This window comes from Psittacula echo (genome assembly GCF_963264785.1).
Source record: "Psittacula echo genome assembly, chromosome: 20".
Taxonomy (NCBI): domain Eukaryota; kingdom Metazoa; phylum Chordata; class Aves; order Psittaciformes; family Psittacidae; genus Psittacula; species Psittacula echo.
In genome coordinates, this window is record NC_137756.1 from 901,916 (window position 1) to 928,872 (window position 26,957).

General features: G+C 36.7%; 1 protein-coding gene across 1 annotated transcript in view; it reads right to left on the reverse strand.

The window, feature by feature from the left end:
• ITGAV (integrin subunit alpha V) overlaps nucleotides 1-26,957 on the reverse strand; it is a gene marked incomplete at its 5' end in the record, with an annotated part of 44,740 nt that overhangs the window by 9,709 nt on the left and 8,074 nt on the right. The window contains 18 exons of the mRNA XM_080632146.1: nucleotides 582-729; nucleotides 1,904-1,971; nucleotides 2,651-2,788; nucleotides 4,367-4,521; nucleotides 5,677-5,735; nucleotides 6,488-6,589; nucleotides 7,169-7,214; nucleotides 7,326-7,517; nucleotides 9,541-9,743; nucleotides 10,823-10,875; nucleotides 11,324-11,380; nucleotides 11,477-11,520; nucleotides 11,709-11,753; nucleotides 12,465-12,590; nucleotides 14,139-14,184; nucleotides 15,744-15,805; nucleotides 17,120-17,234; nucleotides 17,654-17,738. Coding sequence (XP_080488272.1) covers nucleotides 582-729; nucleotides 1,904-1,971; nucleotides 2,651-2,788; nucleotides 4,367-4,521; nucleotides 5,677-5,735; nucleotides 6,488-6,589; nucleotides 7,169-7,214; nucleotides 7,326-7,517; nucleotides 9,541-9,743; nucleotides 10,823-10,875; nucleotides 11,324-11,380; nucleotides 11,477-11,520; nucleotides 11,709-11,753; nucleotides 12,465-12,590; nucleotides 14,139-14,184; nucleotides 15,744-15,805; nucleotides 17,120-17,234; nucleotides 17,654-17,738 — 1,744 coding nt within the window. The remainder of the gene's footprint in view (nucleotides 1-581; nucleotides 730-1,903; nucleotides 1,972-2,650; nucleotides 2,789-4,366; nucleotides 4,522-5,676; nucleotides 5,736-6,487; nucleotides 6,590-7,168; nucleotides 7,215-7,325; nucleotides 7,518-9,540; nucleotides 9,744-10,822; nucleotides 10,876-11,323; nucleotides 11,381-11,476; nucleotides 11,521-11,708; nucleotides 11,754-12,464; nucleotides 12,591-14,138; nucleotides 14,185-15,743; nucleotides 15,806-17,119; nucleotides 17,235-17,653; nucleotides 17,739-26,957) is intronic.

Here is a 26,957-nt window from a genome sequence, read left to right on the forward strand (position 1 = left end):
AATCAAATAAAAACAATAATGAAGAAAATCTGAAAATATATATTACTTCTGTATATCTGTAACGGGCTAAACCAAAATTTGAACTATATCCACATGTATTCAGAGAAAGAGAAGTTTTCAGACATTTTTTAATACAAGGGAAAATCAGGAAACATACTTTAATAATCTGCGTAGTTAGAATAACTGACACCCAAGACTTTCTATATACTTAGGTGAACAGAATAGTAATACGCAATATCACTTTTTGCCTCACAGGTGCCCAGCTCTTTACCTAGCATGAGATGCTAAATCTAATTTAATTAAGGGTACTGTTCAAACAAAGTGTTGAAGCAGATAAACTTGGTGTGTCAAGCTCCAACACACAGATGAATATCCTTTGTTGTTAGCAGTAAGCTCTTAAATTGGAACCATCCAACCAGATGTTATACAGCCTTGAGGCTTGGAAGAGCCTTACCATTTTTTCTGTGCTTTATTTTCGGATCAAAGCATAAAACCCACCACTGACGGGCCCTCTCCCACAAACTTCCATAGCAGCACCTGAAATCTGACTACTCAAAGAAGAAAGACAGTTGGAATTTTACCTCGTTGTTACGAACAACACCTATGAAATCTGCTTGGGGTGGAACAACGACAAAGAGCTCTGCTTCATAGGCTCCTTCTCCTAGATTCTGAGCACTGACAATTAATGTCAAGGGATTGTCATCACCAATATAGATCTGCTTCTGATCACTACAAAACAACAAATGAAAAAATGAACTCTGCGTTCAGGTTTTCAACTGTATTGAACTGGTTGAACTTAGAGAAACAAGAGACATTCTGAAATTGCACAAGACATTAGAGAAATCTAGACGCAGTACCTATGCTTCAGGAATATCAGGAGAGCTCTGCACTATGTTTAAAAAAACCCTGTATCTATAATCACAAAAATGGACCAAATATTACATGCTGTTTTTTAAAAATCTTTTGTACAAGGTTTACAGTAAACCACAAAACCACCACCACCTTTTTTAACAAGGAATAAACAATTATGAACAGCTAAATCACTGTGTACATTCTGAATTACATGCCTACTTAGCAGAGGGAGAAAATTCATAATGTTTTGATGGAAGGCTCAACAACAGAATACACCCAAGACCTCTGTAATACATTTGTTCCAAACACAAAAAGAATATCTGTTCAATGTATTTTAATTTCACCAACTACAAGGAAACCTAACCGTACCTGCACTGATATAAAATGCTTCTGAAGCATTTGCATGAATTAGTATATTTGTGAACTGTACTAACTACATACACGCGCATATGCTATAGCTCTGCACTAAGGCATGGGAAACCCCAACAGATAACGTTATTGAGTAGAGATAATACACTTAAGAATGGCTTTGGGGCATAAAAAGCACAAAAAATCACAGACTTATGAAAGAATTATGAAACTTGTTTCTTTTTTCCAGGTTTAATAAAAGATATTACCAATACCAACAATTTTTTTCATAGATATGACAACACAGCTCTACTCTACCCCTTGCTGGATAAAATTACACCTGTTCACATCTTCATGTGCCTGCCTAGTATTAAATGACAGAACAGTGGCACAATTGCAGCTAACACTGATTTGTGCTTGCCATGCATGTCCAGCTTAGCAAACATACACATAAATCCTGTGTACTAATAATGGGGGATAGGATGGGGGTATGTGCTCTCCCTGTATTACCCGCTAAAAACATTAGGTTACAAAGCAGAAAATGAGTTTTCTTTAAAACAAATAAACATGAGTTTAGATTGTATACACTGAGGAGGTCTACTTATTTCAATACATCATTTTAACAAAGTATTACAAGCTCTTTAAGTTTAGAATTGAAGTAGGGAAGTTATTTTTCCCTGTAGTATTTTTCTCATGTATTTACCTTTCTACTGAAACCTTCAGCTTTGGTTTGCAGACATTATCATCACCACAATCCAGCAGAATATGTGCCTATGCAAAAATCAAATGCATATTGTTGTAAGAATTCCTGCATCTGTTCTAACATACATTTCCAATAATGCTGTTTCACCACCAAATAAAAATTTTCTAAAGAGCTGGTTATAAGAGATCTTCAACTCAGCTTCAGAAGAGAACAAATGAGTTTTTATATACGGGGGTATTGTGCCTCATCCTGACACACTGCAACTGTAGGACTGATGTCTACAGACATTAATTGTGTTTCCTCTGAATAATCTGTTCATTTGAGTTGCATCTCCACTATCCTCTTTACAAACAAGTGCAAAAATCTGTATAGTGGGTAGAAACAGAAAAACTATGCTTATTACTGTAGGAGAATTATATGAATAAATATACAAAGAGCAGCATAGTAGGAGCAATGGATGAAATACTTCAGTCCTTCAAGACTGACAACCTTAATACTATTCTGTCTGCTCTTCTCCAGAAAACTGTTCATTATATGCATGAAAAGGAAGTCCCGTCTCAAAACCAAAGAAACCTGACACAGAGAGAAGGAAAGCAAATAGACAAACATACAATAACCATCAATATTTCCATAATTCAAACACTATTTTGGTATCTTAATTTTTCGGAAGTTCTAAGATGAACCTTAGTATTGAAAGCTGAAAATGTGTTCTGGGTTCTGTCATCACAGACTGTATAATAATTATACCTGTCTGCTCATATTAGCCGGAGTGAATTGGTTGAGGATAGGCTGCAATCCTGTTGCATCTGCAGCTGTTCTGTAATCCAGACGATATTCCATAAAGATAGTAATGGGAGTTAGTTTGTCTCTAAATTCAGATTCATCCTGAGGAAACCAAAATTTGAATTACAATTAGAACATGTGAAGAAAACAGCAACAAAAAATATCCTTCAGAAGTCCCTATAGGCAACAAATAGTCATCCCAAAAACAATACTGAGCAGTATTTTTATTTATTGTTCATGTTGTAATAGGAATGAGGAAGCCAAAACAACACTAAAACTTCTGAGCTCTTTTCACACAACAAAATCTCTTGTTGGAAAATCTGCAGTGCCAACATTGAAGATGGACAGTTTTGGCAGTAACATGCCTGTTTTACAAATGCAAACTTGGAGCATACAGAAGTATTAAGTCATAGAACTGTAATAGTGAGGAGCCTAAAGGGCTATACAATCTCATTTTTCCCTGTCAGACAAAATTCACTATGCTTTTAAGATCCCTCACAGATATTCACCATTGGACGTGTGATTTTTCCCCTCCTAAAATTATTACCTTGCACTTGGAGTTGCTGACTTTCATATTCATTTCAAATCATTCCGTTTATCAGATACTGATCCTGTCTTTCCACGATCTTACAAACCATCTCTTTGGTTTATGTATGTCACAGATTTTTATCACTGTAAACTCTGCTTCATTATTTTCAAAAATGAGAAGAATGAAAATAACCGACTCAGAGCTCATTGCAGGATCTTACTTCAGAAGCTATCTTCTATGGGCAGAAACCTATTGATAATAATAGTTTTCAAATGGTTCTGCGTTCAATTTAACATAGTTTCATAGAGGTCATGTGTCATTACTTTCTGTATGAGAATGTCAGGTGGAAAAGTGTTAAAACTTTACTAATGATCTCGGAGGTGTGTTTCCATATATACCCCACTCACAAGGCCAGTCAAAGGTATTACCTATCCTCCATGAATCCTTAATGATTACTAGTATTTTCACTAGTTTTGGGGATTTGTTTTGTTTTTTGGTTTGTCATTTATTTTTTTTTAAGAAAGAAATAAGTATTGTTTGATTTATAAGCACTCAGAGATAAATCTGAGCTGCATGTACATAGCTACATTTTCAGATGTCTTTGCTATTTCAGCCAGTGTTTCTTCTACTGGGTTACACTTTTTAATTGTGTTAGCATCTGTCCACGTTTGTGGGAACTAAAACAAAAAGACTGAGAAAAAGCAAGCTTCCTATTTCAATCTTCTCTGTCCCCTTTGGTACTTGCTTATCTTTACCTTTTAGTTGAAGACCCACGTTTTTCTTTACTTTTACCTCCAAAGTGAAAACACAACCTCTGCTTGCTGACTTGCACATTCCTTGGGAGTTATAATTTTGTGCCTAGATGACTTGTCCAGGAAGCCCATAACAATGCTCAGAATTGAATTTCTAATCCATTTAGTGACCAGGACCTTAGTCACAGTAATACCTATTGTTCGTACTCAGACAGAAGTGATAACCCAGGACAGACATATCGTTTTAGTAATTTCAGTTCTATGTGGGGCATGAAGTGTCTCTAGCACTTCTTTTTTCTTTTCTTTTTTTTTTTTTTTTGTTTTTAACACCTAACACAAGGAATCTGTAACAGACAATGCACCAAAAATAATTTGCCTAAAACGGAAGTGGCTACTTACCCTCAAAAAGGCATCGAGTTCTTCACAATTCATTTTTCCCCCCTTGGTAATAGTCATGTTCTTAGAGTGGCTAGGCTGTTTACTGTGAAGAAAGAGAGCTCTCCTTATAGCTCCTTTCTGCTTAAGTTTATCCAACAGCAGCTCCACTTGGAAATCTGTCCAATCCAAAGCAGTTAGGTTAGGGATATTTCATTCAATTAAAAACACTACAGATTCCCATCAGAACTGGAGCTGAATGCTGATTTCAGCTACAATGAAAACCTAGTATTTGGAACTTTTAAAACTTCCCCTTCCTTCAATATAAGAATCTGTTTCAACATTAGTTCTCAAGATAGTAACAAAACAGGCATTGTTGTTGTCCTAAACTGGTCTCTGCTTTTTCCTTAAACACTGGAAACATACAAGAAACATTCAAGGCCAGGTTGGGCAGAGTCTACATGGTTTAGGGTGAGGCATCCCTGCTCATGGCACAGGGGTTAGAACTAGATGATCTTAAGGTCCTTTACAACCCTAACTATTCTATGATTCTATGAAAAGCAGTGATACATTTATAGTTGCTACAGAAGTGCATGAACAAGTTAAATTTTCCCCCCCAAAAAAAAATTTAAAGCAATCTTGCCTGTAACACATTACAGCATGTAACTGTATTGCTAATCTAATTACTTTGAATATTTGATATAGATAATGAAATTTAAAATATGCAACAGCCATTTATATGAATCTTCCCAGATCATACCACCTCTATACATGCCATACAGAAAATAAGGAAACGATTTTAGAATCAGTAGACGAAACCTGATTGTATCAGGCTGTCTGCCACACTACAAAATCTCTTAGCGGTAACTTAAAAACCTGTTTAAAACAATCTTTTCCCGAATCTGATCCAGAAAATCTGATGAAAAAAATTAATGATATCAATCATAAGGTCATGATTTCAACAGAAATATGAGAAGTCCCTTGTTGCTTGTCCATATTTTTCAGGCCCAACAATATACATGCTTGAATATTCTTTTCTAAAACTCCCTCAACAAGAGTTGATCTCAATTCTGTAATATAAAGGATTTTCCAAGACTAGTTCCACCAAGTGGTCAAACATATGTCTGAAGTCTCAGGTACGCTCAAATCCCACTGACTTCAACACAGCTTCAGCAAAAGACATAATGAAGATATATATAGATGTGTATGGTTACCAGACTGGCAATATGGTGCTGTAAAGGGTAGGCAACAATAATGAAGAACAGTGACCACTGCTCATGTCTGCAAACAATATATGAAAAGACTTTAAAAGTTTTTAAATTAGCAGAACTTACTGAGTGAATTAGGGAGCTTTCCTTTGCCATCTGCTTTTAAGCAGAACTTTACTTTGAAGCTGTTTTGGAGGAAAAGAAAATATTAATTTCACGCACTTTTTGTCTCATTATATTCTAAAATTCTTTACTATTTTTCTCAGTTCAAAGGTATTCTCCTTTGAGACTCTAGTTCACTCCCAAAAGCTATTTTCTACTAGTGGGGAAGACACTATAACCTGTTAATAAGTAGACAGCAATGCAAAGCTTTGGAATCATAATACATGCAGGAATAGCATGTGAAGCAGAGTGTTTATTCCTGAAATCAAATGTGGCTCATCTATTTTTTTGAAAACTATAAGGAACTGGAATACCAAGTTAAAAAAGAAGTTAGCACTAGAAAGGAGAAGTGGGTTTGGATATAGTACAGGAACAAGAACCAAAACCAGTTTGCAGAGCAGATCATTTCCCAAATGTGTTTTCCACGAGCTCATCTAAAAAGTAAGTTAATGGATAAAAACACTACAAAAGCTGAGCAATCCATTACCATCTTGGGAAGATCTTATTCTACTCAACACAGGCAACTGGCAATCTCCGCAGGTGGGATGTAACTTGGGAATCAAGCTAGCATCCATTGAGGAGAAGGCTGGACCTCACACTGTTGTCCAAGTTCTTATTTCATTCTTATTGTCTGTTCTTTCAGAAATGTCTATGTTCAATTGCCCTTTTTAATTAGCTAACTAGATTTCCTGAATCCTTTCAAAATTGAAAGCTTATGAAAATAAACACCAAAAACATCCCTCCCCACAAAGCAAAACAAAGATATCCTGCTTACCAAGAAACCTTTACATCTGACAGTGAACAGGCTTTGTTCTCTGGGTTTAGAATGGTTGGATTAACTTCAAGGGCAGCATTTACTCTAATAACTGGTCTAGCCCTGCAAAGAAAACATCCTCTTGAACAGCTTTCAACACCATGTTAGAAAATACCCTCCCCCTCAAATTGTGAAATATACACATACACACTAAAGACAATATTTAGTGAAACTGCAAAAATAACAAATAATCATTGAGTAGATTAGAGAAAAGCAGAAAGCTTTTCTATGTCCTTTCATTATTATCAGAGGCAGAACACAGGCTATTGTGTTAAGAGGAAGTTCTATCCCTTTCTAGCACAGACAAATTATTTTCCCAAAATGAGCAAGTATGGATGATAATATCAGGACTGCAGTTTAACAGTTAGCAGCACCCTGAATGTGTCAGAATCTAGAAAACTGTCACTTGGAAAGCCTTGAAGGCATCCTATTTATATTATCTCAACTATTGAGAAAGATAAATACTAGACAGACTGTAGATTCACTCAGTGAAAATAGCAGTATAACCTTTTTTGACCTTCAGCAGTTTGGAATGTGGAGTTGCACAATTACAGACTCCCCTTGATGATGCTTTCTTTTGTAACTCAGGAGTGCCGTTGAGCTTTGCTTGCATGTAATGTAAAAGCATAAGGGGATACTTACCTATACAAAACAGCTGTGTCAACACCAAAGGCTCCAACAATCAAATCTAGGAATAAGGGAGAAATATTACACATTACAATTCATTTTTTCAAATATGCTGTCAGTGAGAGGTGGGCTTCTATGAAGTTATTCTAAAGTGACATTTAGAGCAAAGGACCTGGGTATCCATTTTTGTCCACATCTGTAGCTCCTTTCAGCGAGTACCCAAAACTGGGTGGCATAGTGCGAGCAGCCCACTGCCCTTCAAGAATTTGAGATGGAACCGCATTCAAACCATTTGCTCTTCCATTGTAGATATAGACAAGTCCTCTCTTGTCCTCTCCACCATATGGTGCAGCAACTGCAATATCTGTAAACCAAAACAACAATCACCAACATCTCCAGAGAGAACATATTTGTGCTTACATCAATAATTTCCAATTTTTGATATTACAGTTTCAATATGTGTCAGTAGGGAGGAAATAAATGTTTAACAAGATCATATATCACAGACTTGGGGAGGAAGAAGAGAAGGGCAAGGAATACTTCTACAAACACTTCTACACTTCAGTAACTGACTTAGAGCCAAATCATATGGATTTGAGATGTTTTGGGGAATATTAAACACCCAGAATTGTTGGCACCAAATCACAAAACTAAGAGGGACTATCAGCCCATTTCATTAACACACTCATGTTCCTCCACAGGGTGTGACATTTTAATAATTCTGGAAAATTTAAATCAGCTTATAACAATGGAAAAGACCAAATTCCAGTCTATCCTGATCATGGCTTGGCAATGTGTTTTATGGACAACTTTCAGTTAGTGTAATTGTGCTATCTGTTAAAGCTTAATAAATTTGGGAGTACTCATTATCAAGAACTAATAAAGAGTAATAAACAAAATGCTAACTGGACTATCTGTAAAGACAACTTTACAAGTGTACATAAGATCTAAATTAAACATTTCCACAGTTGGTTCAAAGACCAAACATGAAAAAATATACAGAATAATTACATTACATGTTACTTTTTCTGTAAATTTGAAAAAAATTCATGAAAAGAACAAGGACTCAAAAGTTTACCATTTTGTATTTTTGACTCATCTTTACAAACTTTGTGAAAACAGTAAGAATTCTTATCTTGCACCATACTGCGATGGAAAGCATTTTAATTAACACTCCCAAAATAAAACAGAGCAGGAAAAAACAAGATTTTAAAAACTAGACTAAATAATGGCAAAGTAATTAAAAAAGAGACAAATTTTGCTATGATTTTCTCACCTACATTGTATTTCAGATTGAAGTATGATGGAATCAAAACTTTTTTTGGGTAGTCTCATTAAGTGACTACATTTCTGGCTATCAGCTGTAACCTTCCCAATGTCTTCTGTAAACAGTTGCAGTGACATTGCATCTTCACACTAAATGTATAATTTTAGCAACTAAAGGTCTAATCCAACCTATTCTGTAATACGATGAATGGATGATTTCATTTAAAAAATAAATTTGAGCTGCCTGGGAATTTGAAATATTAGCATATTATAAATTTTGATCTTTCAGAAAATATTTAGCTTGCAAGCAGAAAGAAAAACTAAAGATGAGCATTTTCTTGCAGAACCCAAATTCCTACCACTCTAGGCAACAAATCTGGAGTATGACTTGCGTAACTAAGTTCTCCCTATTATTCCTGGAAGTTTCTGTCCCCAAACCACATGATTTTCTGTTTCATTGCTGTTCATTGCTAAATGAAAGGAACAAGAAGCACTGGCAATGGGTTTGAGAGTCTAGAGCTTCAGTTGTATTGGACTCAAGACTTCCCATCCACATATTGATTCTAGACACTCAGCTCTTGGTACAGTTGGCTGTAGTTGTTATGGGATATTTTCATCAGACTCTTCTATTTTGAAAAAACAAAACCAACCCAAAAATATTAAAAAAATCTAGACTTTTCTCAGGAAAATCTCTTCTATCAAATAATTTTTTAACCAGCTTTCTGAAACAAAACCTTCTTTTCAGTCATCTCTGAAGGGGAAAATCAGCTTTAAGCAATGGAAACAGCAAAATTATATTGGAGATGTCCTAACAAATCACAGTCGAGAATCAGATATTTCACAGAAGTTTCTACTGTACTTAAAGTAATAAACTGATCAGTATAACAGCTAAAATAATCCATGTTGTAGTTTAAATGGTATAGTCTCTGCTCGATGCATACATGTAACTCCTGTTAGCATTCTTGGGAGTAGCATACAAGCATCGAAAGGAGTCTAGACCTTAGTGTCCAACATTAAGTCATGGTTAGAATGCCTAATGTTTGCATGCAGAATCCACATTCAGTCTGCTGTCTAGATTTCATGTTTGAATGGAAAATACTGATCAATAAATGATGTCCTACCATTGAAGCCATCCTGATCTAGATCCCCCAGAGGTGCAATAGAACTGCTGAATCTTGCAAATATCTCAAAACCATTCAGCTTTGTGATGTGAAACCCTCCAGAGGCTCGTTGAAGGCAAATGGAAACTTGGCCGACCTCTTGAAGTTTCCCATCAGAACTTCGATCCATAAAAAGAGGGGCTCCAATAAACAAATCTGTATAACTGGAACAAAAAAAAAGATAAGTTTCTTCAGTAATAACATGAAAATTCAGCTTCCTTCTCTTCAGCATCCATTAGAAGGACTAACTCAGCACTGAAGTCAATAAGATGAAAGTTACCCATCTTTAAATTGTAACTGAAGGCAAATATTTACTAAGTAAACACAAATATACTAGAATTTAATGCACCTAAAGCATGTGAATGCACACATGTATTTGTGTAAATAAATACAAAAATAAATCTACAACTTTTTAAAAAAATGTTATAGAATCATAGTTAGGGTTGGAAAGGACCTTAAGATCATCTAGTTCCAAGCCCCCTGCAAGGGCAGGGAGTCCTTGCCCTAAACCATGTCACCCAAGGCTCTGTGCAACCTGGCCTTGAACACTGCCAGAGATGGAACATTTACCACTTCTTTGGGCAACCTGTTCCAGCGCCTCATCATCCTCACAGTAAAGAGCTTATCTAATCTAAATTTCCCCTGTTTAATTTTAAACCCATCACCCCTTGTCCTATCACTACAGTCCCTGATGAAGAGTCCCTATCAGGCATCTCTGCAGGCTCCCTTCAGATACTGGAAGGCTGCTTCATGCAGCTTCTGTTCTCCAGGCTGAACAGCCCCAACTTTCTCAGCCTGTCTTCATATGAGAGGTGTTTAAGCGCCCTTATCATCCTTGTGGCCTCCATTGGACTTGCTCCAGTAGCTCCATGTCCTTCTTATGTTGAGGGGGACACCAGAACTGCACACAGTACTCCAAGTGGGTTCTCACAAGAGCAGAGTACAGGAGCAGGATCACCTCCTTCGACCTGCTGGTCATACTTCTTTTGATGCAGCCTAGCATGCAATTGGCTTTATGGACTGCAAGCACACACTGCTGGCTTATGTTCAGTGGAGTGCTAGCAAGAAAGTGTGTTGCACGAATACATGTTAAACCAGTAATGAAGACAGAAATCTAGGACAAGACTTTAATAAAGTAGGAAAGACCTCCTACTTTTTTTAGGAAAGACTTTAATAAAAGGTTGGTTTTTTTCTTTCTTTCCGAAAACAAGTTGGGTGGCAGCTGGGAGAAGAGGGCACTTACTTGTCCCCATTGATATCTGTGGCAGCAACTGAATACCCAAAATAAGCAGCCATCTGGAAAACAAAATTCAAACCAAACTGGTGAGTTGTACTGATATAAACACACAAACAAGTTTACCTAAAGTTGTATAGAAAAGATGTGAGATGATAACATATACCACAATTTTTGTCTTTATTTTCGTTTCTCTTCGTTACTCTGTTAGAAAGTTAACTGATCAGTTACTTTCCCCATTCCCCATTTCATGATCCAGTCCTTCCTAATTCTAAAACAGGCAGCATTTCCTTCATTTAAATTAGATTCGTTTTCTAAGTAGTACTACAAAATGGGAACTCACAGAACACAAAGTTTAAGGATTCTTACAGACTTTTTTTTATATTTGGCACATAAGCTAATAACATACAAAATATTATATATTCTAGTACGCTAAATACTGTCTCAACGTGTCAACTTTCCATAAGAATAGCCTCCCAGTCACCCACTACACTCAATGAAGCGACATACCTGCTCTCCAGTGAAGTTGTACATGGAAGACATGTTTTTCCCATTATAAATAGACACCTGCACATGAAGAAACACATTTCAGCACACCAGTTATTTTTGAGGGCTTTTTTGGTAAAGTTTAAAATTTAAAAATTTCGAATTTTAAATTCCTACCATGCCTAGAGTTCTTGCTGCTCTTGGGACTCCTGATACAAAGTCTGAAAGATAAAGCAAGACACCCATATAACATCAGGTCACAAGGTGCAATGACTTTGCTTGAACAGAGTAGTTCACTGCTAGTGCTCTATGCATTTTCCTGCACACTGCATCAGTTGTTCTACACCATTTATTTGAAAGACCTGCCCAGCCTAATAACATGATTTTTTTACTGAAGCAAAGGTCTTACCTTCTATGCCATCACTATTGAAGTCTCCAACAGTCACCGAATAACCTGATCAACAGACAAAATTAGTAAACCATTTTAAAAACCTTACTAAACCTTTCATTTCTTTACACTCTTCATAGGGCTCTATGCTTTACCTTTAAACACAATGGAATAAATACTGCCTTTAAGTAGCTTAGACTATGAACAGCTACATGAGTAGGCTATAATTCATCACCATCCATGAATTTGAGATCAGAAGATGGAAATTTTAAAATTATCATCCTGGGATCTGTCTTAGTCTGTCCTTGCTTTTTTCTGAACCCAGTTAGACATATATGGAGGTAAATGATAACTTCCCACTCCTCTAAGGGACTCTCCATTATTTTTCTTCCAAAACATGATTCTTTCACCTTTTATTTTTATTTTGTTTTGGTAGATTATTTATAAACAGTTGCTTTTCTAAAAAATAGGTATAAAAAATAACTTGTCACATAAAAATCATACCTCAGCCATTCCCATATCCAGCCCAAGTCACAGAGCACAGAAAAATCATGGAAATATTTCCATTTCTTTTGTCATCAAGTACCTTTTGAATCAAGCCTATGGCAAGATAACTAAGCTTCCATCATGCATAAATTACTGCATTTTCAGGTATGTAGCTCTTTAGTTATCTCTCAAGTGTTGAATTAATAGTAGTATGATTTAGACTTATATATGAATACTGCAAGGGATTTTTTTCAAGTACAGCTAGGTTTGCTTCATTTTCAAACTACGCACCCAAGTAGCTGTCATCAAAAGCAGCACTGGCAGGTCTGGTTGCTAACTGGTCATCATACTTTGCACTGTAGACTTTGGAGTCATATTTAGCCACAATCTCTGTTACTCGATCAGAAATAAGTTGGCCTAAAGAGAAAGAAACAGCTTAAAATGACAAATAAAATGTGTGCGCGTTCATTCAGTAAGCAACAGAACTCATCCACAGATCGCCTGCTTCTAAAGCAACAACTTTTCCCCAATACTGACCAGAAAATAGGCAACAGCAGGAGCACTAGAAAGGATATAAATGAAAATCTGTATCCAACTTCAGCAAAAATTTATGCACAGATTTGATCAGACGCACACAAACAGTTTTCACTGAAAACAGAAGCTGCATGTAAGCCAGGACTTAAATAGGTCTGCCCAGTTAGGTAACAGTAAGCATATGCTTATGGTAGCGCAGACCTGAGTCGTTGCTCCTTGTCTAAATACTATAATATGAGAACTTAATACAGCAGCCAAGAAGCTAATGAGATGAGCGTAGTGGATTACTGCCTTCTGTTCTCACTTCACCAGCATCTAGGTGGTGACTTCATCATGTTCTTTTCTTTGAGTTCAAATTAAATCTTGACTCACGAAAAGTTTTCAGAAGAGAACTTACTTCACATACATACTCATACATGCATGAAGTATACAGAAGCTAATCCTCCAGCATCTCAGAATGTGGAATAAAAATTTGGCATGAAAAATATAGGTTTTTAGAAGTATACTATTGTCTTCTATTCAGAGGCAAGATTTTTTTCTTCTGTTTTTGGTGGTAGTAGAGAATAAGGTTGTTTTAGCAGATGAGATGTCACTTTTTGCAAAAAGCAATAAAATAAATTCAGGAACATAATCTATATCATACTGTACCTTGAGTTTCAATTATTTCATTTTGATCAGAATTTAAAATGTAGCACAGGAAACAAGCTTCCTGTGCTGCTGTTTCTAGGTGTAGGCTGGCGTAACGCAGAAAATCTCTTATAAACTTAGTATTAACGTTAAAAAACAAAACAAACAAAAAAAAAACAGGCAGCAGAGTTTGGTAGCTATGTCCTGATGGTAGCAGCACCATCTTTTGAACAAAGAGCTATAGCAAAACATGGAATGATCCTACAAATACTGACTGAAACCCACATTAGCAAAATATATAGGTAATGTTCTGTGTAACAGTGCAGTTAGAGGCAAAATATGCACCATGGCACAAAAAGATCAATATGAACAAATGCAATACATCTTTGCTGTCAAAGAAAAATAATGATAATTCTCTTTGGAGGGTACATTTCTCTTTGAAATACAGACTTCATGCATGTGTCAAAAATTACGAAACATGTAGATTTTGAAACAAGCAAAATATCCTAATGGAAACTTATCACATTCTTTTTTGGTGGAAACAAATTTCAGATTTCTGGAAAATGCCTTTAAAACGATCACAGAGTTATTTTAAAAAGACACATCTATACAATTATTACTTCAGTTTTAATCTGTAGTTGCCTTGATTATTCAGAAATATTTTGAAAGACGAAGAATTATTTCTGTTAGTTCTCTTACGGAGGAAGACTTTGACAGTGGTTGGAGGAGTGCAGATATAAATGACCAAGAAGTAAAGACTAAAATCAAATAGTCAACTTATCTAACTTAAATGATGTATCTCACCTTGCCAGTAAAAACTTCCAGGTCCTCCAAGCAGCACTCTGTCTCCCTTGGAGGGGCAGGGAGAAATAAAAAGAAAAAAGAAAACACACATGAAGCATAAAGACAAGAGAACATGTCTTATGGGAAGTAATGTTTATGGGAAGTAATCTCATGCATGTGTATCAGTGTAGCTTCACTGACCCCAATACATTTTACTTTTTTAAGTAATGATTCATTGAAAATGCATCTTGTAAAATACTAAGATTAAAAAAAAAATGCCTTCAGTGACTTGCTTCTCTATTTCACTCATTTAAAGTTCTAGGCAGAATTCTGCTTATATTGCAATAGACTCTTCCTCCAACATATATTTAAGACAACAGAAATACAATTAGGAGAAATATTAGGAATGCTACAAGATAATAACAACATGTTTTTAGGTTAGTACACAAACCTAATTTCATCTTCTGCCCCTGCCACATTCTGTAACGTATCTTTAAAAAAGTTTAATTCAGAAAAACTGTAATGTAATTTCCCTCAGTCCATATTCCTTGGTACAACAGCAATCCACAAACCATTTGATGAAACTTCAATCAGATTAGCTATCCCAGTGCTGGGAATTTGTTAAGTACTGAAGCGGACCATAAGCTTTACTGCATAATTAAGCCACTTATTCAGGTTTTAATCTTAAAAACTCCTATATTCACCACTAACAAAATCTAGGTCAGAGATTTGGAGGTACCTTATACCCAGGCTTGCCCACTCAGCTGGAGTTTTGGATTAGAGCCCAAGGCTGGTTTTAACTGGGACTAGAGTCTGCACAGTAAGTTTGAGTGGTGTATGCAAAATAGACACAGTCCTACACTGCACTTTGCACACTTTCCTCTAGAGGAAAACAAGAGTGTCCTTGGGCTAACAGTGAAGGGATATGACACAATAAGACATTATAAGGTGTGAAGAACTCAAAAATTTCCACATCACAAATAGGACTTGCGTGGTCTTAACATGTCCAGACTATGCTAAACAATTTAACTATGCAATATAAAAAACTACAGTTAGCTCTCAGATTTGTGCACAGTTTTAATGTGCTTGGATTTAAAAAGTAATTGTGAATTTAGAAGAAAAAATAAAAGATCTATAGAAGGCAGGGCGAACATAAAAGTACAAAAAACTAAGAAAAAAAAAAATCTGTATCTGCTCCCTGATGAGAAAAACTAAACAAAATTCACAAGAACACTGTTTAGTAGTTCCCTTTTAGCAGTAAGCTATCCTTCCTCAGGAAATACACTAGCTATGCACCAACCTCTTCAAAATAAGCGTCTCAAAAGCCTGACTATTACAGATTATTTCACTTGAGGACTAGCTGCAATAAAGGTTGATAGGGATTATTTGTTCAGGATATGATTCCTACAAGGAATGGAAGTGTGCTGCTGTGAAGATGTATGGAGAAACCAGTTCATAATATCTGAGTGGGTTGAAATTCTTTTGTTTATTTAAAAGAATGAGTTTGGTTGTGGTTCTTTCCCCCCAGGAATGGTAGTTCACATTTAGTTTTGTCATAGCTTTGCTTGTATGTGGTTGTTAACTTGTCTGCTGACTTGTAGGAATTGACGAAAAAAAATCACATACCTTTGTAAAGTCAATACTAAATCCACCTTGACAAAATCCCTGTCCATCAGCATCAATAGTGGCTACAAACAGGATGGATAGAAAAAAGGGAGAGAAAAATGAACAGAATAAATATTTTTAGTACTACATCAGATGATTCTGTGGATACTTTCCAGTTCATCTTCCTAAGTAGCCTTGCACTCCTGAACTTGAACTTGGGATTTTTTTTTTTCCTCCTAAATCCATATTTTTGCTTTATCAACAATTCACAACCAAACGCTGTACCGATTTTAGGGCTGGTCTGGTGTATATATAACATTAACATATGTCCTAGCCTAACACAGTCAGAGTAAACTGCAACTCCATATTCCTTTGTATTTAATTTTCAAAAGTTTTGGGGGAAAAAATTTCCTATTTTTATTCAGGAAAAAAAGGTATCTGGAAAATAGAGAATAAGTTTTTCTTTTGGTATAGAATGAAAGTCTGAACAGTACATACCGGTAAGCTGCTTCAAGTATTGGCTCAAAATAAAAAGAAACAACAACAACAACAAAAAGAATACCTGGCTGAACATCTCTACATGCTAAGACTGATTCCAGCAAGAACTGTTATGGCAGATTTAATCTTATGAATATACAACTGCAGAGCAGAAATGTTGAGGCCCCATTATCTGGAAGTGTATCATGCTAGTGTACTTAACTAGTATGATTTAGTTTAATATATGCTTGGTTAACTTCTTTTTATGTTGGACCACGCTGGCTTTCATTCCTGCTGTTCACAAATGATCTTCAGCAAATGAGGAAAAAAAAAAAATCTATCTTTTAGACTTCCATATTTTAAAAAAGGTTGGAAGCATCTGAATAAGCTACCAACTCAACTACATGACAGGGATGCAAAGCTTCTGGAAAATAAAAAGTCAAATGTTCAACAATGAATATAATTAAAACAATGCATTGCTACATATGTAGGCATACATGGGAATCAGAACCTACTTGTGCAAAACCTTGGCTTCTAAAATGAGCTTTCTCTTCAAGTTACTTGAATAACAAGAATTAAGCTTCAGAAAATTCTAAAGCTGGTCTTTGAATAAGCACTTGCTACATAATATTGCTGAAGTGATTACTACACAATTGGTCCTTTAAAAAACTGAAATTCTCAATCCCAATGATACTTGGATCTAAGATTTTCCTCTGACCTACAGTAGAAAAGCAAGGTCTCCTGAGCAACAACTGGAGGAGAATCCAGATGTCTGGATCTATCTTAGGTTTTCTTCTAATTTCTACGAGGCTGCACATGGAAGGGGGAAATACCTGTAAAACATCCCACTTCAAATGCACACAAGATATAAGACAAGAGAAATTTCGAACACAAAAGCAACAGAAGTTGTCTACACTTACTTGACCTGCAAGGTGCATATTCCACAGATTTAGATCCAGCAAGCAGGTAACAAGTTCCTACGGGCTCTCTCTCTTGTTTTGTTTCAGTTCTCCAGTGGTACAGTGGAGCACAGGCCTAAGGAAGAACACACGGCAGTGAAGAAAAACTCCTCTTCAAAATGCTAGGGGTACAGACTAACATCCAATAGCGCTGGGGCAGAAGCATCACCAGTTTGTATCTTTAGAAATAGCTGATATATCACAAGACTTTCAGAAATAATATATTCTTAAAGCAACAGCTGGAAAGAGTTCATGAAGAATTTATAACATATTCTAACATCAGCAAACTAATTCTACTGCTTTCCTCAAAACCAGACAAAATTGCTACAATCTTCGTTTATAAAACGTTCAGAAAAGGCTAGCCAATAAATTCTGAAAAAGACAAGTCATGCTGATTAGTGGGATTTTAGTTACATTCCGAGTTATCTGGATCTTCTCACATTTTTTTCCACTACAGTATTACAGTACTGGGGCATTTCAGGGGCATCAACCTACCAGAATTTTATCAGTTTTGGATCTCACAGAGGCTCCAAACCACTGATGAGACTTAAATTCTAGTGGATCATCAGGAGCAAAATCTCTGTTGCCTACAAAGAAAAAAAAAGAAAAAAAAAAAAAAAAACAGAAGAATGATTTCACAGGAAACTGTACAGTAAGAACAACCTCAAAAAAAACAAAAACCCTAAATCATTGGTTTTGACGCACACAGAGAAAAGTGGAAAACAGTAACATTGGAGAAACACCCTTTCATGGAAATAGGCTTTAAAAATGTCTATTACTCATTTTTACATCTTGGGCCAAATGCAGCTCTTTTTACATATGAAGCAGTAGCACATTACTGATTTGTTGTGAGAACGCCAAGCTTATAGCATCTTTGACAATGACACAGTAAATACCTCATACTGGAGATATTTGACTTTCAAGTCAGATTACAGCACTGTTCAAGAATCAGTGCCAGAGCTAAATTAGGACTAAGGATTCTGGAAGAAATATTGCCCTGAATAATTATGTAAGTTTACCTTGGGCTAGGACCAGAACAGAAATTCTTCTATTATTCTACCAAGCGTTAACTTCTATTCTGAATGTCACTGCAGTGTACAACGAACAGCAACCAGCATTCTTAAAAACTACCAGTAAAGTGAAAGAGTATTCAGTAACAAAAAGGTTCGAGAGTTTTCTATACAGTAGAATAAGTTAAATAAGGGATAATTTGCCCTGATGTTTTTACGTGAACTGTTTAGTGATCAAGGTTAGTAGAAACAACTTAATGAGTGGCATTCCTGCAAGTGTGAATGTTAAGTCTTTAAATTATTTAATGTCTCTTATGTACTTCCACTGGACCAACACTGGAAACTTTGCCAGCTGAGAGAATAAGAAAATGGATGGAACACTCTGGAAAACATCTCTTTTAAAAGAAGTCACCTAAATGGCTGGTTTATGGTGCCTAAAGATAAAGGAGTCAATGAAGCCAACACCCATACATCACTTCCACAGACTGCTGTGGAGAATCCCCAAACCCTGTGAGTCAGACCTGTGACCACTTGAATCAAAACTTCCTTGCTTGTCTTACACTCTGTAAAGAATGTTACTTCCATAAGGAAAATCCCATGAAAAAGACAACAAAAGTGATTCTAATCTGTAGAGACAGACAAGCAAGTATATAGACTATTTTTTGCTCTTAGATTAGAATGTGGAAATGAATGCCAAGTGCATAGCATCACAGAGAACTACCACATTTTTTTATAATTTTATTAAAGGTAATTAAAAAACCCACTTCCTACTGTCACACACCCTCCTCCCCCACTCTCTTATTCAACAACTGCTAAATACAAAGGCCTGATGATTAGCACATCTGCACAGATTTATGTACGCTTGAACATTTGTACTATCACCCTTGCACAGACAGAAATGTAGTCTGGAGACCTGCATGTCACCTTCTCATGATACAGAAAACCAAAACCAGATCAAGATATATTCCAAATAGGGATTTGTCTTTAGCAAACTTCTAAAATGCCTGGTTTATCAATATCTTTTCCCTTCCTCACCTTTAATTCATGAAAATCCACTGAAGGACAGTATTGCTCAAAGAATGCAGTTACATGACTGAGTTTCAGATGAAGCTGCCACCAAAAAGGGCAGCAGTTCCCATTTGCTCCTGTCCATAGGTTCCTGCAGGCAGTCTTTGTATGGGCACTACTGCCTTCTATTCGCATAGTCCAACATGAACCACCTAATAACGAACCCAATTAAAAAAAAAACCAAAAAAAACCACCAAAAATCAGCTGAATCAGAGACCAACCTAGATAACTAGGGAGGGAAGTAGTGCTGTAACCTCCTGGGGAGAAGACAGAAACATATGGGTGGGAGCAGTATCTTTTTTTGGCAGCATCTGGGACTTAAAATTGGTTTATTCTGCTAGTAACCACATCCAAGGTTATGCAGCCTAGAAAGACAGATTTGGCTTACACCCTCTGTTTGTTTAGCTACTCTCAAATATAAAGAAATCTCTCAGTTTTACTTGCCAAAAAAGCCCTTAAATAACATAAAACCTGATAATAGTTATGGCATGGCATTTTACACCTTTCTCTACTATTGGATACTTATACAATGCTATATATTTATGACTAAATTGAAAGGTAATATAGCGGTTTTATAGCGTAAAGCAGAATCCTATTGTGCTAGGTACACTAAAAATGTCTAGGATGTAAACTTCCCATGCAAGTTTAAACAATAGCCAGCAAGTGGAAGGAATAGTTTTGCTACAATAACAGGTAAGCAGCCGTCTGACATTATAAGCAATCTGATTTTACCACAGATGTTAAGGAAATTAGTTAGGGGGTTGCTGACCAGCTTCAAACTGTTGTAGCACAGGAAAATGCATGAAGACACAAAAACTAGATAAAATAGAAAGTACATACATTGGAAACAGGCTTTTTGGATAAAAAATTGCAAACGCTAAACACAGGCCAAACCCAATGCTCTTTCTTAAAAAAGCAACCTTTATTTACTGACACTCATTCAAAATTCTTCCCAGGAAAACAGTGTGTAAATGGACTATAAGCCTTTCCCAGATCTAGGAGAAAAACTAATTTTATGGGGAAATCTGGAAAGCACCTTGCCATCAAATATCCCCTTGCATTAAGTGAGAAACCATTTGGCTTTCTGTTCCTGACTGGTGAAAACAAACTTAAAGAACACTTAAATGCAAGCCCTCATTGAAGCAAATTAGTGTTAAATAACACGTTTTAGCTATTTTTTAGATCTGTCACATGAAGATAACAAGACTGACTTCAGCATCTGTGTTTTAGTGTAAGTAAAGGGCCTAACTTATTATTTTAGCATGGTATAACTTTTCATTGGTAGTTAAAAAAATAAAGCATGTTACCCCTACCCTTTAAAAACAGTACCTACATTAAACGAAGCAAACGGTAATGCAGGTAGTATTCAAACATATAGGGATTTATAAATGCAGAGCAATGTTTTGATGTATTATATGTAAGCCTTGCTATTATAACAGTTCTAACAGCCACTGCTGGTTTTCTTGTATTTCTAAAATTCTTTCAGTGTCTCAAGAATACCTTAGAAGCGTCTTTAAAGCAATGATGGATGCAGCCCTGAGGAGTAGGACTTAGGGGGTTGGTTGACAAGAAGCTCACTATGAGCTGCAAGTGTGCACCTGCAGCCCAGAAAGCCAACTGTGCTGGGCTGCATCGAAAGGAGCGTGACCAGCAGGTTAAAGGACACGATTCTACACCTGTACTCTGCTCACATTGTTACAGGAGGGTGAAAATTTCTGAAACCATTCTAGTAGTGATTATATTTGAAAAGTTTGCAGTTTGCAAAGAAAGCCTTTGTACATATGTTAAAATTTTGTAACTTTGCTGTTCTGTATTTTAGATACTGTTCCAGTAGGCGATTGTGTCTAGAAATCATAAATCAATAGAGAAGCTTCGTACACTGAATACTGCAAATGTGCTGGTTTGTATCCTAGCTACTTTATAACTAAACGCTACAATGGTGACTTTAAGAATAGAAACAAATATAACCTTGTAAAGTAAAGGGAATGTAGAAAAGAATGTACTGAGAAACTCCAACTTAGCAGAACCTAAGATTAAGTAAGCCTGAACCACATACCAAGGGAAGATAAAAGAATGCTGTATCCACATAATGGTTGGGATTTGTCCAAAGAACAAGGTAAAAAGAGGACAGAGTGAGGAAGACTCCTTACTTCATCAGGACGACCACCAGACGACCACCAGAGGGGGCCGCGCAAGCGCAGGAGAGGCTGATGCCGTAAAGGACTGATGAAGCAATCCCTGATACCTATTGCGAAACTTCTAATGTATAAATTGCGAACGCGATGTGACGGGGTTAGAACCAGATTTGGGTGCGTACCCCTGGTTCTCGGCGCCTTAATAAAGCACCTCATATAACCATTCCAATGGTTATGTGTTTGTCCTGACGCTGACAACATGAGACTCCCACCTGCTGTACTGTGTTCAGCTCTGGGGCTCCAACACAAGAGGGATGTGAACCTGTTGGAATGAGTCCAGAGGAAGCCACAAAGATGCTTTGAGTGATGGAGCACTTCTGCTATGGAGACAGGCTGAGAGAGCTGGGCTTGTTCATCCTGGAGAAGAAAAGGCTTCAGGAAGACCTTAGAACAGCTTCCAGTGCCTCAAGAAACCTGGAGAGGGACTTTTTACAAGGGCCTGTAGGGCAGGACAAGGGGGAACAGCTTTGAACTGACAGAGGGGAGACTGAGATGAGATATGAGGAAGAAATTCTTTATTGTGAGGTTGTTGAGACCCTGGCACAGGCTGCCCAGAGACACCGTGGCTGCCCCATCCTTGGCAGTGCTCAAGGCCAGGCTGGACGGGCCTTGGAGCAACCTGGTCTAGTGGGAGGTGCCCTTGCCCATGGCAGAGGGCTGGAACTAGGTGAGCTTTGAAGTCCCTTCCAACACAAACCATTCTATGATTCTACGACTACTTGACTCTTATCCTTAAGGGAAGCTAATGAGACTAACACTGCTATACAAGTATGTGGGATACTTCATTGGTAAAATAATGTTTTACATACAGTAAAAACCATTTTATGATTCTATTATTTTTAAAAGGCATTTTAACAAATATAACTAGGCAATACAAACTATGTTCTGACTATATTTATTCAAGAAAATTTTCTGAATTTTTACACAGTGCTATGTGTTGGACTAAAATGCAGCTACTACAGGGCCTTGTACTTGATGAATCATTAATTCCAGGATTATGTCATTTGACCACAGGGTGTTATTTTACATCTGAAAAGACAGCTAATGCCATGGTTTTTCTTTTGCTCTTTCTCACTGTAGTAGACATCACATGATGATTTTATATAATTCTTACATCAGGGACAAAAGGCTGACATGCCAAGTCAACAGTGCTTTGTCTCACACCAAGTACTTTCCAGGTGGGGTAATGGGGTTGTCAAGGCAGAAATTGCTTTAAAAAGCCATTACATAGGTGCGTTGTTGCTGTTGGACAAAAAAAAAACAAACATTATCACTTTACTGTGTTACAAAGAACTTAAATTTATAAATTGAAACTAATGTGGAGAGATGCTGGGGATAAATTGCAGAAAAGGGAAAAAATAGTTTAAGACATCTTCCAAGTATAATAAAAAGATCCAAAAGTTCTTTCAGTGCTAGGTTTTTTTGTCTGTCGGCTTTGAACAGTTGGGTTTTTTTTCAATGTAAATGTTATCACAGAAACAATGGTGTTGTTACGAAATTACTGCAGTTGAATAAGTTGTAACTTCCTGCCTGTTTCCATTGTAATGAAACACCTGAACATTTGCCCCTAATCTTGAGTGCCTTATTATCACTTAACTGAGATAAACATGAGTCATGAGGCTGATGAAGCCTGGTTCAGTGTCATCATGCTGTGAATACTTAGGAGGTTGTAAAATTTAAACAGTCATGGAATTTCCATTAAAATAAACCTCTCTGTAACTTTGCCAATTCAAAAGACCCTTCTAGGTAAATGAAAACTTCATGCAGCTAGCCAAAAGAAAAACATAATACAAGAGCCCTGTTTTCATAATATGAAAAATTTACATGGTATGAAGGTATCTCCTATCCAAAATCTCAGCTTTAGTTAACGGGGCAAGAGGGAGTGAGTACAAGCTTATCTTTACTTGAAACTCCCAATGCTGTTGAGCAATCTTGGTTTAGCCACAGTGTTTTGTTAATGACTCAGGGGGACAGAAATACAGAACTTCTCACTATTCCCCTTCCCTCTTTGGAGGTATGAATCCTGCTTTTTTCCCTGAGGGGTGCTGGAACAAAAGCATCTTTTCCTTTTGCCTAATATAAGGTAAGACATTTTTTTTCCAACTAGTCATATAGTTGAGATCCAGCCACACATACACACAGAGCCAAGAGTATCCATGCAGGAGGATACCTAATCACAAAAGCATGAGCATTTTTCCACTGTCAGCTATAACAACATGCAGAGGAGGTTTCATACATTCCGCTGCCCTCTTTTTTATTCAGAGCCATAGGCAGAGTCCAAAGCAGACTTCAGTTATACCAGCACACATGATAAACAACCAAACTACAGTGAGACTGAGGTAATGATAGATTTAGCAAGATAAATATCAAACCATCTTACTACAAATGAATAAATGGTCGTTACAAGATTTATTGCCTTCTTGTTGACTAAATCAATAGACTTTGAGATTGAAATCCTCATACAGATTGCACCCTAATACCAATAAAACAATCATCTAAAAATAAAGCAGCGTATTTGCACAAAATACCAACCTATGCCACACTTCCTTATCCATCTCCTTATTCCATAAGTGGAAAGGATAGAGTAACTGCCTCATTTGCATAAATGATGAAAATCTTCAGGAGACAAATATAAGCCTGTGACACCCACTCCAGTCATAACATCTCCAACATTGGCAAACCTTATGCTGCACAATGCTACAGCACAAAGCTGCGCAAGACTGTTAAAACACCCACTTCAAACTACATAGGTCACAGATAGATACAGCCATACCAAACTGGTGGTTTAAGCTTCCAGACAAAGCCTCCTATTGTCTAGAACCACCCACTTCGGGATGGGTGGGGAGACAAACCCCCCCCATAAGGGAAAGCATAAGGAGGAATCAGGAGAGTTTTTTACAAATATTGTCCTTTTCAAAGCTTCTTTCTCTTTTTTTAGCACAGGTCAAAATAACCAGTCTTAGAATTTCATCTAAAAATATTTAAGAACAAAACAGTTCTCTTAAATTACTCTGGTACCTCAAAACATATGGAGTGGCGAGAGGAAGGACAGCACAACTATCAAAGTGATAAAACCTTCTACAACAAGGGGCTACACCGAATTCTTTTCCAATGCAATAAAAACACACCACAGAGTTGAAAACATTTGAGATGCTTTTAGTGTTTAGTATTCAACAGCTTCTGTAAGTTTCCCCAGTCCTGAATTTTGATACCTGAAACAGAGAATGAAAGCAGTAGGGAAAGCTGTTTCCAAAAGCAGTACTGATAATAGAGCAATGCATCAATTGATTTTACTACATGTCTCAGAAGAGTAAAACAATACATTGCCTGACCAAGCAGATCTTCCTGTGCTAAACCCAAAATCTGCAACTCATTAGCATAGAAATTCAAAGTTGTTTTATGAGCATCTTTTCCTTTGTAACAGTTCATAGGGCTGAGTATTTCATCAGAGTATTCTAAGTGCAGGAGCTCTTCAAACACTCTCAGTACCACATTTTTGGATGCTAACAAAGAGCTATGCTTTCGAGCATTCTATGCTGGAGCAGGTACGGTTTTAGATCAAAGTTTTCTTTGGAAAACTGGCAGGTTTTTGCAAGAGAAACTTCATCATCACAAAACTGGTTTTGTTACATTTTTATGAAAAGCCATGGGAGCATGAAGATATGCTATGTCTACCAACACAATTCCCACTTTTCTTGACCGATAAAGAGCTAGGACCCCAAAGATGAAAAGTAAAATAGTATGAATAATGATAAAGATTGTTTCCTTTTGGAAAACAAGCACACAGAAAATTCAGTTGGTTTATATTAATTTGCTACATATTGCTCACATATGTACACTTGATTAACTCCAACTGATTAAATAGGTCTCTGAAGAATTTTTTGGGTTTTTGTCAGAATGAAAATTCACAGTGATCCTGCTCTCTAAAATTCCATGGCCAAATAATGAAGGTATTTATCTGTATGTCTTACAATTAGCTGCTATTCCATGTATGCCAAACTATAAAATACATAAAACCATAACGACGACTTGTTGATTTTCCTAAAAAGCACATTTGACAACTGCTCTGCTCACAGGTTTTCTTGTCTAGCTCAGTGAGCTTTTGATCCTTCTCTTGTACATAAAGACACATTTAATTTTATATACAAAAAATGGACAACTATGCAAAATAAATATAACTCGTAAAACAACCTTTAACTCTTCAATAATCTATTCCCTGAGCAAGATTGGGGAAATACTTTCAATAATATTTGGTACTATCTATGCAAGCTTTGCTGTGCTAGTCTGTGAAGGCTGTGGAAGGAGAAGAGGGAGAGAGAATAGATGTGTCTTTAAAACAAATGGGTTTGGACCTTTGTCTCAAAACTGACCAGAAACAGAAAATATTCTGCTATATTCAAAGCATTCCTTTTACAGTTTTTCCCACAAGAAATATCTTTTTCCTGGAAAAAGCTGCTAGGCACCTGGCAGATGAAGCCAACTGTTAGGCTTTCAAAAGGAGGAACCACCTCTCCAGTCAGTTGCATAGACAGAGCAGTACTAGGGCTCAGCAAGCTGTAAGAGCAGTTTTTCCACCATTTGCTTTCCCAGGTTGTTTTAATCCATAGCAATAGGGGAATGTTGTGAATCTTATAAAGAAGAAACAAACAAAGCAAAAAGTAAATTTTCAGTCACAAAATTATCTGCTGTGAAGAACGGAGACGAGTGAATACAAATACTTACCCACCTTGACCTATATAACTCGTGGGTTTTGGTAGTTTGAATATGAAAAGTAAAACATCTTGCAAAGGAAAGGATTACTGATCTTGTTTATGCTTATGACAATCTTGAAGAATATACTATCTTATGAATAAAAAATTCTTCCCCATGCTTGTCCTGAAAAAAAATAAAGCCTCCTGCACATTCTGAAACTCTGACAGTTAACTTAGAGGGAAAAAAATCCAAAGTATTTTACATGACAATTCCATTGGAATTGTGGTGATGCTGTGGCAATTGTAGTAAGAAGTCAAATACCAGAACTTTTAGTTTTGTTACAGTGGCATGTTCAGCTATTGAATTAACAAGATAAACAGAAATAAGAAAAAAAAGAGTTCAGTGCTCACATAACATTTTTAATTCAGCTCTACTTCTATCTACAGTTGCAGGATAACCCATTACAGTAACAGATAAAAGGACTGCTTCATATTTCAGTTTTGCAACAGGATCAACAAAAGCGTGCATGTGAGCAAGCTTGCTCTGCAGTTGATTCCTTTTTAAGTTTATGTGCTTCTAAGTGCAAAAGCTAGCCTGAAATACATGCCTACTGACACCTGAAAGCCTTTAAAAAATATATTTTTATTCTAACTTTCTGGCCATAGCCATACAAGCACATCTAGTACAGCTATATGCACCCCTGAATTTGAGGGCATTTTCTATCACACGTTTGTTTGGCAATTTTCACATAGTCATAACTGTGTTAAATCAAATCCAACTGATGTCAATGCTAAAATGCTCAGAAGCCCCACAGCGAAGCATCTTTACAGTTGG